The 14,451-nt window shown below is 36.0% G+C and overlaps 1 protein-coding gene across 1 annotated transcript in view; it reads left to right on the forward strand.

Annotated features, from left to right (window-relative positions):
- The window catches only part of USH2A (usherin), a 707,317-nt gene that overhangs the window by 140,244 nt on the left and 552,622 nt on the right, over positions 1-14,451 (forward strand). Inside the window, exons 11-12 of the mRNA XM_025892244.1 lie at positions 1,196-1,391; positions 5,018-5,659. Of these exons, the coding sequence (XP_025748029.1) occupies positions 1,196-1,391; positions 5,018-5,659 (838 nt within the window). The remainder of the gene's footprint in view (positions 1-1,195; positions 1,392-5,017; positions 5,660-14,451) is intronic.

Below are 14,451 nucleotides of genomic sequence, written 5' to 3' on the forward strand. Positions count from 1 at the left end.
TTAAGGAATGATTCCAGCATATTCCCTATATCTCGGATGAGGAAGAATGAGGCAGTGATAGATTTCTTAAAATTCCTTAATTAAAATTCCCTTCTCTACATGTTTGTAACTGAATCCCAACCTGATCTTTTTGAGTATACCTGCAATTAAAGGTAAGTCAAGCCATGCCTTTCTACATGTAGGTTACTTCCCTGTGTGACAACCCTGCACCAATTGTGGAGAGCTAGATTCAGTTCATGTAAAAGGAAATCAGGGGGAGAAATGCCAGTGACTTTATAGGAGATTTGATTTGATGTCTACATTGGCATCTCTTTTTCAAGTCCTAAGTTATTTTTAAATTTCTCATATTAGTTTCACATTTTACATGCATATGTTCCCTTCTGAAAAGTTTAGGCTCTTAATTATCTTTTTTTAACCAATATGGTATTATTTATATATATAGTAGATAAGCATTATATATTTTGTGTATTTCTTTCTCAAACAGGAGTTTGAAGAAGAAAAATACTCCTTTATTCAGCTCTTATTTTACTTGACAGTGCTCTGAAACAAATAATTATTTTTGCATTTTTTACCGTAATATAAATCAGCTAAATATACTTAATGTGACTAAGTCATGTTACAAAGGAACCATAAATATGCTGAAATATTCCTAAAAGCAGAATTTTTTTTTTTAAGTTTTCAGGGTCCATATCAGTAGGCACAAATGGTTCTGTTAACAAGGAACTTTATTTTAAACATTGTGAAGACCTTGACAGGATGATACTACTATAGAAAGATCTGTCCTTAATTTAAGCACCATGTATCAAGCAAGTTTGGGTCAAAGAGATAGTAGATGAGGGGAGCAAAAAGCAGAGAGGTGAAATTGTGAGACTAAGTTAACTGCCGGCTCTTTTCTATTTTCAATCTCCACAGGACTATATTTGATTTCTTTCTATGGTGTTCAGTGCTTAATTCCACGTTTCCCTTTTAGTCCTCTGCTACTGACTTCTTAGGGGTTTATTTTCATTCTGTTCTATATATTCACCCTGCCGAAGCTTCCCATGTTTTGTGTCAGGAGGAAACGTACCTTATTACCTTCTTGTCTGTTTAAAGTTTTTTTTTTTCTCCCTCCCTCCCTCCCTGTCTTGTACCTAATGAGCAAATTATCTAAAAATAGATATGTTCATCATTCTACAAAATGTTGTATCTCCTCTAGATTGGAGGCCAGTGTAATTGTAAGAGACATGTGTCTGGCAGACAATGCAATCAGTGCCAAAATGGATTCTACAATCTGCAAGAGTCGGATCCTGATGGCTGTAGCTCTTGTAACTGCAGTACCTCTGGGACAGTGGATGGAGATACTACCTGTCACCCAAATTCAGGCCAGTGCAAGTGCAAAGCAAACGTTATTGGTATGTGTAATGCAAAAGTTTACAGTCACATCTCTATTACCATCTGGAATCAAATTCTCTATTTGACTTCTTAACTGAAGAGTAAAGCAAATTTCCTTGCTCAAGGCAGGCTGGAAAAAAAAACAATTTGGATGAAATTAACTGTCTAAAAATGATTAAATTAATAATTCTATCAAACTACAGCTTGAAGCTTCGTTTAATCAACCCTTTAGAAGTTTCTTTATTCTGTAGATGCCTTAGTTCACATGGTCCCATAGTAATAAGTCATAGAAAAATATAATTTGCTTACTGCATAGATGTTTCTTTTAGAAAATTAGCACTTTTTCAAAATGTTTTACACTTAATGAGTTCTAAGCAAATCATTTCCATGCTAGTTTTCTTAATAGACCAAAATAAATGGAGTTTTTTCAAAATATTCTGTGCTACAGTGTCCTTTGTGATAAATCTTTCCATTTTTTTCCTATTATATTTCTTTGAACTGTTCCTATGAAATGCAAAATAAGTCAACATAATTCCACAGATCATGTATATTGGTAGGGTTAGTTATAAAGGGCCACATAATTTTAATTTTGTAATTCAGTGCCAAGCTGATTATAATAAACAGCTACCTTCGGTGTTATTTATCATTTTTTTTTTTTACACAAGACCTGCTTTTTTGTTTGTTACTCCCACAGGTATTTTTCAGAAATTAGATTTGATTATAGCAATTTATTACATCCAGCATTTTTGAGGGAAACCACAGCCACATAAGGACAAAATTTATCAAGTGCCCAAAATGCACTATGTACATAATGCACTTTGAAATGTTGATATATGAGAATATTATGAGAGGAAAGTTTCCTGATGAAGTGAGTCTCGTATTTTAACTGAACATGTCTTGGTTCGCATAGGAAGTTTAAAAAAGACCTTTACCTTTCTATTGTCATTCAAGACACCAAATCTTCCGTGGTTTTTCTAACACTAGCCTGAACCTTATAATAATGAAAACTTGCCTGGCAGTCACACACATACACAAATGCATACATACATATACACATACAGGTGAACATATCCTGAATAACATTTTCATTTCTGTGCTGTAAGTTTAAAGCTAATTCTTTATCTTTTCTATAGGTATATATATATACCTCATTTTATACAATTCAGCCAGACAAGCATTTCATTTTAATTTAATAAAAAAAATATGGACATGGTTAATGACATGACACAAGATTTCTCTGGTTTAAAGAAAGTTATATAAAAATCTTTAACATAACTTGCCCTTACTCATTTCAAGCATACAAAAACTAACTTTTTGGAAAAAAGAATGAGTAACTTGTAAACAGTGGCATATCCTTTTTATAGGTGCTGTCTGTGATGCTAAATGAATACCAAGACCTTTGAATTCAATCTATGTATCATCCTTTGTTCTTCGATATGATATATATTTTAAATTCATGATCTGAAAACAGTATTTAAGGACAGAACTTTAAAGACAATGAAATGTTTATTTTTCTATAACAATGAAATCTTTCCTCTGATGGTTAGATCCCAGAGCTTAAGAAAAGGGGGGAAATCAAAATTTGCTCTTTATTTAGAATAGGTTATAACTTCCTTGCCCTCTCTGTGTCTTATTGATCCAGATAGTTTTCTGTAGGAAAATACAAATATATATATATATTTGTGAAGATTAAATCATCATTTTGATATTACTATTTCCAGAGTTATTTCTGCACATGTAGCATTTTTAATAAAAATGTAAACTTGATATGTGTATATATAGGTTTCTTTTCCTAATGGGATTAGCCAATACCCTTATTCAATTTTACCTTGTTAATATAAAAAAAAAGCCAAAAATACCAGTGTATGTTGTGTACGCTTCAGAAAGCAAACTGTTCGAGTTAACAAAACTGTTAAATCTTACTAATGATTCTATCACCAGTAAAATACATTAGCACCAATAATTTTATTAAAGTAGGTCATTCATCTAGAATAAAAAGGGAGAAGAATGTGAATTAAATGCCAAGTGTGCTAACTCGCCTGCACTTGTTAACACCGAATGTGATGCCCTGTAGGCCTTGCTGAGTATCGTTAGGAATAGATTGCCTGTCAGGAATATGTATGGCATATTCAAATAAGCACTGCGCATATTTTTAAAACTGATATGATATGAATCCATGTAGACCAATTTTAATAGTTCAAAATGAGTCATAATTCTTGTTAACAATACAGTTATTTTTAAAATTTGCAGCAATAGTGGTCCTTTTTTATTTTCCTTATTGAAATTAAATGATATGCCTTAGGTGAGTCATTCATCACTGTTAAAGAACTTGCCTTCCATTGGAGTTCTTGAATTTTTATCCATATACATACATATATATTGTGCATTTCCTTCCAGTTTAAAGAAATACTTTTCTACATATGAGTTCCTGTGTGTGTTTTTGACTGTTATTTTAGGACTAATTTTTTTAATGCGATTATAGCTTGAAATAAATGTTTCCATTGATTCAGCCCCATGTAGTCAGTTATTTAAACTCACGGGTATGTGGAAACTATCTAAGGGGAGTATTTTGCATCCCAACCTTTATTATTCAAAAATTTGTGTTTTATTCTCTTTCCTTTTAACACTCTCTCTGAAACTAATCTGAGTTGTCAGAGATTTAAGTTTAGATGATAACATATTTTTCTCTGTGAAATGTATATATGTACTCCTTTAAATAGAAGTAATGTTACAGCAGAATTTACTTAGTGTTTAAAGAGGAATATCCTGAATCACACAATATGACAGGCGATGTGATTGCTTTATGAGCCAAAGAGAGCATAATTTATATTAATTGAGAATAATAAAATATAGGGGCATATAAAGGCATTGAAACAAAAATTGCTCTGGATAAGTTTTATTTATATTAATTATTTAAAGGTGTGATATTCAAAAGCATATATACTGTTACACAAAGATAGCTACCAGCTTAATATTTTGTTAAACATTATAGTACATGTCATCTGATTTCTAGGATAATAAGTAATATGGTAATATGTAATTCTTCTGTGTAGCTTTGAAAATTTATTTCACTGTCTATTCTCTTACATGAACATTTTGTTAACATAAAATGATTAAAAATAATAGTTTTAATATTTGTTAAAGAGGAAAAGAGCTCCACTATGTATAACAGAAGCAAAATTTCTAGTGAGCATTTCTCTGTATGTTAAGTAATAAAATTTCGTAAAGCACATTACAGAAATAAAGTTATATATGATTGCCAAAGTAAGTGTTGTTATTGTATTTGGAGTATATGACCAGGACTCTACAGCATCAGCTGGGAGAAAACACTTAGCATTTTGTGTCTGCTTTATTTTTTTAAAAGATTTTATTTATTTATTTGAGAGAGAGAGACTGAGAGAGAGCATGAGCAGGGCAGAGGGAGAGAGACAAGCAGACTCCAGGCCAAGCCGGGAGCCTAGGATTGGGGCTCAATCCTAGGACGCTGGGATCGTGACCCAAGCCGAAGGCAGCCACCCAACCTACTGAGTCCCCCAGGTGCCCCTTGTGTCCGCATTAAATGTTGGCAGCAGCGTTGTTTGTCTTGAAAGTGCGAAGTAGAGTCATGTTCACATTTTCACTTTTTTAAAACAAATTTTATCTTCAGGGCTTCGATGTGATCATTGCAATTTTGGATTTAAATTCCTCCGAAGTTTTAATGATGATGGATGTGAGCCCTGCCGGTGCAACCTCCACGGCTCAGTGAACAAACTCTGCAATCCTCTTTCTGGGCAGTGTGAGTGCAAGAAAGAAGCCAAAGGACTTCAGTGTGACACCTGCAGAGAACACTTTTACGGGTTGGACATCACCAGTTGTAAGGCCTGTGACTGTGACATGGCTGGATCCCTCTCTGGGACCATCTGTGACGCTAAGACAGGGCAGTGCATCTGCAAGCCCAGAGTTGGAGGGAGACGGTGCAATGAATGTTTGGAGGGATACTTCTACCTCCAGCAAAATAATTCTTTCCTCTGTCTGCCTTGTAACTGTGATAAGGCTGGGACAGTAAATGGCTCTCTGCTGTGTGACAAATCAACAGGACAATGTCCTTGCAAATTAGGAGTAACAGGTCTTCACTGTAATCAGTGTGCGCCTCACAGGTACAATCTGACCAGTGGCAATTCTCAAGGCTGCCAGATGTGTGAGTGTGACTCCTTGGGGACATTACCTGGGATCACTTGTGACCCAATCAGTGGCCAGTGCTTGTGTTTGCCTAATCGGCAAGGAAGAAGGTGTAATCAGTGTCAATCAGGTAAGAGAGAAATGTGTTATGTGTTTAGTGCACAATGACTTTCCTTTCATTGTCCCATATTGGATGATTCCTCTTTGTTTTGGGGTTGGGACTTCTAAAACATTTACTTCCAACAACACTGTTGTATTTATATTATCAACAAATACAGATAAAACTATTTAATATGTTCAAGATTATTTGGTGTATCTGTCTGTGTTGCTATATTTGGGATGACCCTTTAGAGGAATCCCAGCCAATCAGACATTTTATAATTGAGACTAACTTATATTTAATTTCTCAACTTGAAGTAAATCCCCTTCTAATAACTGAACAAAGTCTAAACAAAGTCTAATCAAAACAAGAATAAATTTTGCTTCCCAGAGAAGGGAAAACTTGGGTTAATTATTTATACCCATGCCGAATACTCAGATGATGAAATGATTTTCTGAATAAAGCTAACCAGATGTTTTTACTAAATGGGATATATATTCTGGCATCATATAGGGGCATCTAGAATTATTTTTAAATGCCATAAAATTAACAAAATAGACTACTGTTTAGTCTCACTGTACCCATCTTTTTATGTGTTTGCCAACCAGAAGAAAGATGGACCCTATCCATGGCTTCCTCCTTGCCTTTATATGACCTAAGTAAAACAATGTATTTTCTTTATAATAAAACCATCATAATGTCATGATGAATATACATGTTTATTAGTTATTTAACAGCTGTGTGGTTGTTCTGTCTATGCAACCAGCTCTGAGTTATCTGAGCCTGTGTAAAGGAGCATGGTGCCAAGCAAAAAGGAGATTTGCTTGTCAGAAATGGGTAAGATGGAAGTCCTGTTTGCCATGACAAGGAATTCAGTTTAGGATTGAGCCATACCTTTCCTTTCACATTGGTCAGTGGGACAAGTAAATCCAAAGGGATGGATGGGATGAAGCTGAAGAATAGTTAATTCTTTTTGAGATATATGTATCAGAAAATAATTTGAACTGGCTTCAACATAAATGGGGGCTATATTATCACTGGCTGTCCCACAAAACGTGATATGGAGCAATGCAGTCAGAATTCAGGAATTAGAAATCTCCCATTGATACATAGCCATTAATTCAACTATTCAATCATTTCCATATCCCCCCCTCTCTTTTTCTCCCTCTTTCTCCCTCTCTCCCTCTTTCTCTAGAAGGACACACTCTGCTTCTGTCTCCCTCTCTGCATGGTTAAATGTCTATCCCATTACTGTTCTAGCAATACAGAGACTTATTAGCTACTTTGTGGTTACAATTCCAAGAAGGAAATTCTAATTGACTCAGTTTTGTTAGGGTGGCTATGTCTGAGCCAATTCACTATGGCCAGGAGTATCAGGATCATATAAATCATGACTTCTAGGAACCACTGCTTAAGGTAGGAGCAAGGTGGTAAGTATCCCAGAAAACAGGATAATTACTAAGGGCTATGCAGATGGCCTCCGTGACTGCTATAATATACTGCACTCTTTGGGCTTCAGAATCATCTTCCCAAATTTTCAATCCCTTTTTTTTTTATATCCCAAGATGATACTTTTTCTCTTTTACTATTTATTAATATCTCTAATTTTGGAAATAAGGCACTCAGTCTCCTGCACAAATAACCATGATTTATATATCCTTCTTTCTAAATAAACCAGCCAAAGCTAATAGATCAAATGTTATATCCTTTTGAGTGATTATCTATTGTGAAGCTTATTGAGTGTTTTGTTCTGAGCTAGGATGTAGCTATGCAACAGAACTGGAGATCAACTGGCTCAGATCAGAATGGGAGGATCAGGGGTTTGGGTCCTCCTGTGAGTTGATATATTCCGCAGAAGAAAAAAGAAACAGATTTCTTGAGTATATTTCTTTTTTTTTTTCCTGAGTATATTTCTATTGGAGGGCTTTGATTCCTAGAAATATCTAAGAGATTCCTACAAAACTAATTAAAGGCAATTTTTTTTCAAGGAAGGAAATATAATCAAAGCATATTACATGGCATAGCTGTAAAATAGATTTATATAATCAAATAGTCAATCTCTGAATATTGATTTAACCAAATAAAGGGATTATTGAGGAAGCATATAAAAAGTTGAATACTCATCCTCTGTTGTAGAAAGGCTGTAATTTAAATTTCCAAGGTTGAGAGGGAACAATATATGGATGTTATAGAGATACACAGAAAGAAAAGCCAGATGAAGGTGGTTGCTGTGGACAGGGAGGTTCCTGGGAGAAGGACAGAGCAGTGGGCTGCTGTTATGTGCTGTGAGCCTTTAAATTCTATTTGATTTTTAAAATTATCTGCATGTAAATTTTGATAAAAATACCAATTCAATTTAAAAATTAAAATATTGGAAAGTCATACTCCATCTTTTTCTTCCCCCGATGGTCTCCTCTGTCTCCCTCTGGCCCCTTTCTTTTTGGGGTTTATCTCAGATAACATTGGTTTTCTAGGAGAGTAATATCTTAGTGGCTATTTGTCTAAGTGTCTACTGTCACGAAACTCCTCTCCAAAGGTTAATGACAAGTTGTCCTGCCTTTTAAGGAAAATATAGAATGGGGATCATCCCTATTAATGAAAATAATTATAACATTTAAGATATTCTCGTATTTTACTTATTTATGCAGTTGCTCATTTCCCTTGTTAGAGTTTCAGTATCTGGAGAGCAAGGATTATCTTATTCAACTTGTGTAGCCACAATACTACTGTAATTCCTTGTACATTGCATGCACTCAGTAAGTGGTTTAATTGAACACACTGAGAAATAATCAGGAGTTTTAAGAAGAGTATCTGTGTTAGGGTTCTCCAGAGAAACAGAACCAATAGGAGGTGTGTCTATACATCAGCTATACTGAGAATTTCCTTCACATATCTCCCTTGTTGGATCCCATTTCCTGAATCTGTGTGTTCTTTTTCCTTATTTTATATATGTATTTGGTAGTACACTCTAGGAGTTTGTGAGAAAGAGTACAGGGAAGAAAGTTATTTTTTTTTAGAATTTTGAATGTTTGCAAATAACTTTATTCCACACTCACAACTATTTGAAATTTTACCATTATATAGAATCATTTTCACTCAAAAAAATTATTTCACCATTATCTTCTTGCAGAGCCAATTAGATTCTTTTACCCCTTTCTTTCTTTCCTTCTTCCCTCCCTTCCTCCCTTTCTTTCTTTCTTTCTTTCTTTCTTTCTTTCTTTCTTTCTTTCTTTCTTTCTTTCTTTCTTTCTTTCTTTCTTTTTCTTTCTTCTTTCTTGCTTTTCTTTTCTCTTCTCTTCTTTCTTACATTCTAGAAGCTTCTACTATTTCTATATCCCTCATTTCTGACAATTTCATGATGATGTGCTTTTGTTAAATAATTTTTCTGTGCACTCAGTGGGCCCTTTTGTCTGTAGATTCTTGTATTCTGGGAAAACCTATAAAACACCTCTACAACAATATCTAGGCTAGTGTTTGACCAAACAACTGACACCAGAACTACACAAGTTGACACATGAAATCACCCATTACAGGCACCTTATATATAATCCCTGAATTCACTGCAGCACTTTGTCCCTGCATATGCTGAACCCATGCACTCTCTGGTTTAACTTCTAAAGACAAAACTCGCCTTCTCTCAAAATGCAAGAAGGAAAATCTTCTGGTTGCAGAGGGAATTAACTATTCCTCACACCTGACTTCAGAAACCTCTGGAATCTTCAATTCCAGACCTTTCTTTCTAGACTTATACCACCTGAATCAATCACCTTACTGTTGGCCGCTCCACGGCAAGTGCTTAGCTTTTACTTGTGGACATCTGCCATTGACCTTCATCTCCTCTTCTTTCTTTTCTTTTCTTTCATTTTTGGGGATTTCAGGAGGGAAAATTTGTTCGACTCTGCTTAGCTGAAATGTTGTCCTAGTAGTTTCTGGGTTGTAATCTTTTCAGATAAATCCTTGCCGCTCTCCTCTGATTCCCCTCTGTTTCTACAACCCTTATCTCTTTCTATCAAAATCAGTCTTGTTGCTTTTACTTTCAGATAGATCCAGAACTGGTCCACTTTTTACCACCCCACTCACCCATTTTCATCTTTCTTCTGGACTGGCTGAGAAGCCTCCTAAACTTCCTTTCTCCTCTTTATTCTTCTCGAGTCATTTCTTAATGTGCAGCCAAAGGGGATGCTGTTCAAACTTTAGTCAGACTGTATCAATCCATCCTCCACTGCCTTCTCATCATTGCAGGTAAAAAACATGGCCCACATGAACTGTAACACCCACGATCTTTCTCTGACCTCATTTCCAGGAGTCTTTAGATCATTTGTTCCTTTCCAGCCTATAGGTCTAACTGCTGTTCCTCACGTTCTTCAGTGCTCTGTCTTGGGCACATAGAGCAGTGTCTCCCTAGTGCATACTCCATCTGTGTTTCTCGAAATAATAAATAATTACATTTAAAAATTACCCCAGGAGCAGGGCACCTGGGTGCTGCAGTCGATTAAGCATCTGACTCTTGATTTTGGCTCAGGTCATGATCTCAGAGTTGTGAGATCAAACCTAACCACGGGCCTTGTGCTGGGTGTGGAGCCTGCTTCAGATTCTCTCTCTCTTCCTCTCCCTCTGCCCCTCCCCCCACTTGCACTCTCTCTCTCTCTCTCTCTCTCTCTCTCTCTCTCTCAAAAAAAAAAAAATTACCCCAGTGGCATTCTCTTCTATTTAGGCACAGGCACAATGCAAGTCTGTGAGCGCTTCTTTATTGACATATAGAGAGGATGTGGTTTTTACCCTGCCAGGGAGGAAAGAAAATAGTGGTCTAAGGACCTAATGGATTTTTTTTGACAAAACAAGGTATCCTGTACCCATAGGTGTAGCATATGGAAAGGTCAAAATGTGTTTATGGACTTTTTTTTTTTTTTGGTCCTGCCTTCTAGCTTCAGAAACTACTTTGAATTTTGTTTTCTGGTTTTCTTGTCTCTTCCTGTGAAATTTACATTGAAAAAAAGAACCCTTATCTTGAAGTATCTTTATCATAAACAGATGTTTCACAGTAGCCAGCTCTGCAGAATGCACATTAAAATGCACTGCTGCAATCTGAAGCTTTCTTTCTACTTCTTTAAACACATCTGAGAGACCTAGATCATATACCTCAGGGGAGAAGCTCCACACTGGTGTGTGAGTAGTGGGGCATGGAGGGAGAAGTATGGGGTGGGGTAGGAGAGATGAACTCGCAAGCCTCCAGACTTCTGCCTGCCTTTTTCATCTCTGGTTATAAATATTACTGGCCCCTAGTAGACTATTGCCCATAGATTCTTGTCCCACTTTCTTAAAAAACATTATTAAGGAAGGTGCACATAATGAAACCTCATGTATTATTAACCTAACCTTACTATGAATGTACAAGGAATAGGCTTAATTCAACTAAAATTTATAGGCAATTTGTTAAAGCAGCAGTGCACATTAGAAGGTACATTAGAGCCACATTGGTTTTAATATGCCATTCAATAACTTGAACAGAGGTTAAAAATGCTGCTTAACCTCCATTAAGTATTTTAAAAATGCTTTAATTTAAAATTATTTGGAGTGTGTGTACATATATGAATGTACATATACCCACACTAATAAATATAGCACTAAATATGTTTTCCCAGTTCGTTTTTTTCAGTGCTGGATGACCTCGTAATGTTCAGCAGCAAGCACTTAATCAGAGGCTAGGCCGAGAAATGCAGGGAAGGATGTCAAGGCATCCTGAGCCAGTGACCCACCCTTGTCCTTGAGAACCAGAGGCAGAGAGGGTTTATTGAGGACTCTGCAGCTCTGGAATAAAATAAAGGCTAATTTATAATGAAAACAGCTTCGTATGACATGTTTTGTGCTAATAGGACAATTCCTCATGCTTTCCTCTGATATTTACTTTTGGTTTTGTTTTATAATTCATACAGACTATTAGAAAGTAAAACAAAGTATCTTGTTTCATTAAGAAGCATATCATATTTGTTAAGTAATGAGCTCATAAACCAGAATTGCATGCAAGACCCTGCCATTGGAATTGGAATTAGATGGCTGATATTCCATTAAAAATCAGTGCATCAAAGTTGAGATCCGGTTACGCCACGTATCCTAGTGTTGGATGAAACAGCTTTGCAGATGAACATGTTTTCCACAGGGAGACCTAAGCCTCAGGATAAGAGCCTCTTCCTTGATAAACCACTAGGAAAGAAGTTTTCATAAGCACTATGGACCATAATCCCAGGCACATCTGTGGGGGAAAGAAGTACATCAACAAGTCATTACTTAAATTGTAATTTAAGGAAAATCCCACTTTCCTAGAAAATTGCCTCATAAAAATGGCAATGATGATAATAGGTAATATTTACTGAGTATCTACAGTCTGCCAGGCCCTGGGATAGGGTTTTATCTGAAAAGTCCCATTGAATATGCACAATATTTATATGATGGAAGGACCAGTACTTTCCCACTTTATAGTAGGGGAAATGTATTCTAATTAAGTAGAAGAACCATTTACAAATCCAGGTCCAACTGACCTCAGAGTCTGCACCCTGAAAGAGTAAAACATTTTTCTGAACAATGCAACATTTGTCATAATCATTCACTCAATGAATATTTGAGAGTGAGTTAAAAGAGATACTCTTACAAGTGTTTGTAGCCTCCCCCTACCCTAGAGCTGAGTAATAGTTATAAAATGAAAATTAATAGAATTCTGAGAGGCTACCGTGATCTGATAATCAAGAGTTGAACTGAGTTGTCTAGAAGTGGGATGATCTCCGTGGACTAAGGCGGAGAGATTTCTGGGATGGTGGCAATGGCATGGGAGAGAAACTTTAGAGCATATGGTTGGTAACCACTGAGACTGAGAAAAATGGGAACAAAGAATATAAAAGTGTTTCTGTGGATTGTGAATACACATATCTATGTGTTATAATTTCCAAGACATAATCACAGCTGTGATTATTTATATTCATTGTTGTTATTGAATTTGATTTTTAAAGAATATGCATTTGGAGGCCCTTCATGGATATTCCCATAAATAGGAAAACTAGGTTTTTATAAAACAGCAAATTCCAATAGAATGTTTTCCCTTATGTGAGCATGTTATTATATTCTTGGTTCTAAGAACAGGAAACATAGTTTTAGACTGATATTTTCTTTCTGAAGTTCTTTCCATCTGCCAGTAAGGCAAAGATTACATTTTATTTTTATTTTATTTTATTTTATTTTAAAGATTTTATTTATTTATTTGACACACAGAGAGAGAGCACACACAAGCAGGGGGAGCTGCAGAGGGAGAGGGAGAAGCCGACTCCCTGTTGAGCAGGGAGCCGGACAGACGAAGAGCTCTATTCCAGGACTCTGGGATCATGACCTGAGCCGAAGGCAGACATTTAACTGACTGAGCCACCCAGGCACCCCCAAAGATTGCATTTTAAATATATTTTTCCTGATTCATATACATTCCCTGCTATCTTTCCTGATAGGCTAGGCTTTTTGTCTTTACCATGTTCCTTTAAAGTGTTAAAGAGATCATCTCATATTTTAAGGGGTAACAGATATCCAACTGATCAGGCAGCCAGCCACCTACCCATCTAGCTATCTGCCCATTTCATTCACGTATCCATTTTTTCAGTGAACATTAATTGAATACATTACTGTGTACCAGGGGCTATGCTGGTGTAAGATATGTCATCATAAATATATTAAGGCATTTGCTTTAGTAGGAAAGATGGACCTATATGTAAATATAACACAGTGTGACAAGTGCAATATTAGAAATGTCCAGTATGAGAAGTAGTAAAGTGAAGGAACTGATTCACTCTTGAAGGATGTGGGGGTATGGAGAACTTAGTTGAGAATATGACTTCTGACCTGAGTTTTTAAAGTAAACAGGAGCTGGTAAAGTAAGCAAGGAGAGTACAGCAGCAGTCCAGGAGGAAGGAATCAGAGCAGAGGTTTCAAGACATATCCAAACTAATTTAAAAGAGTTTTTAAAAACTTTTAAATAAGAAAAATTATACCTTATGATAAGTAATATTAATATTTATGTAATGATTGACATTTGGTCAACTCTATGAATAATAATTTTAGCATTTTATATAAAATTAGCAAAATGGAAGAAAATTATTGTTTTAATTTGAAAATTAGCATCACTATATTTCATTCTGAAAATATTAATTTTTAAAATCATTACTAGAAGAGTCTTGTTGCTTGGTACTGGCGAGCCACAAATTTCTCCCTAGACTCTTCTCTTAGGATTATGTCCATTCTCTGGCTTAAGGTGAGTATCATTTCTTCTAAATGGCTTATAATTAGTGCTTAGCCTCAGCTCTGCCCTCCTTTTCTGAATAAGGCCTAGGGGTTAAACTTGTTTTCTTTCTCCCATTTCAAGACCTTGGCCAAGCCTGGTTGTTCATGGTCCTCGGGAGGGACATTGCTAGGAAATGGGCTCTTCTTTTATGCCCAGGACAGTGCTGTGCTGTGCAAATAGACACTATAGGAGATAATACCAACTGCCTTGCTAATAACTTTGAACTCTAAGGATTCTGCAAGTCTTCTCCTGGATAAAGCAACACTAGTTTATAATATAGGTGACTTTTTGCTTTAACTGCAAAAGCACGTTTTTTCCCCATTAGACTTGTCTTGTTTGGGACCAGAGGCTTGCTGAGATAAAACTGGGGAAAATAACAAACTTTAGTGAGCCGATCAGTTTTATATATGTGCGAACTCTCAGCACTACGTAATGTAAGGTAATAGCATGGTCTTAATGACTGTGCTTCAGAATGTGGTACGAAATCATTCATGGAGAGAAATATAAA

Source organism: Callorhinus ursinus, unplaced genomic scaffold (assembly GCF_003265705.2).
Source record: "Callorhinus ursinus isolate GAN/ISIS: 27379988/994484 unplaced genomic scaffold, GSC_fseal_2.0 scaffold54, whole genome shotgun sequence".
NCBI lineage: Eukaryota > Metazoa > Chordata > Mammalia > Carnivora > Otariidae > Callorhinus > Callorhinus ursinus.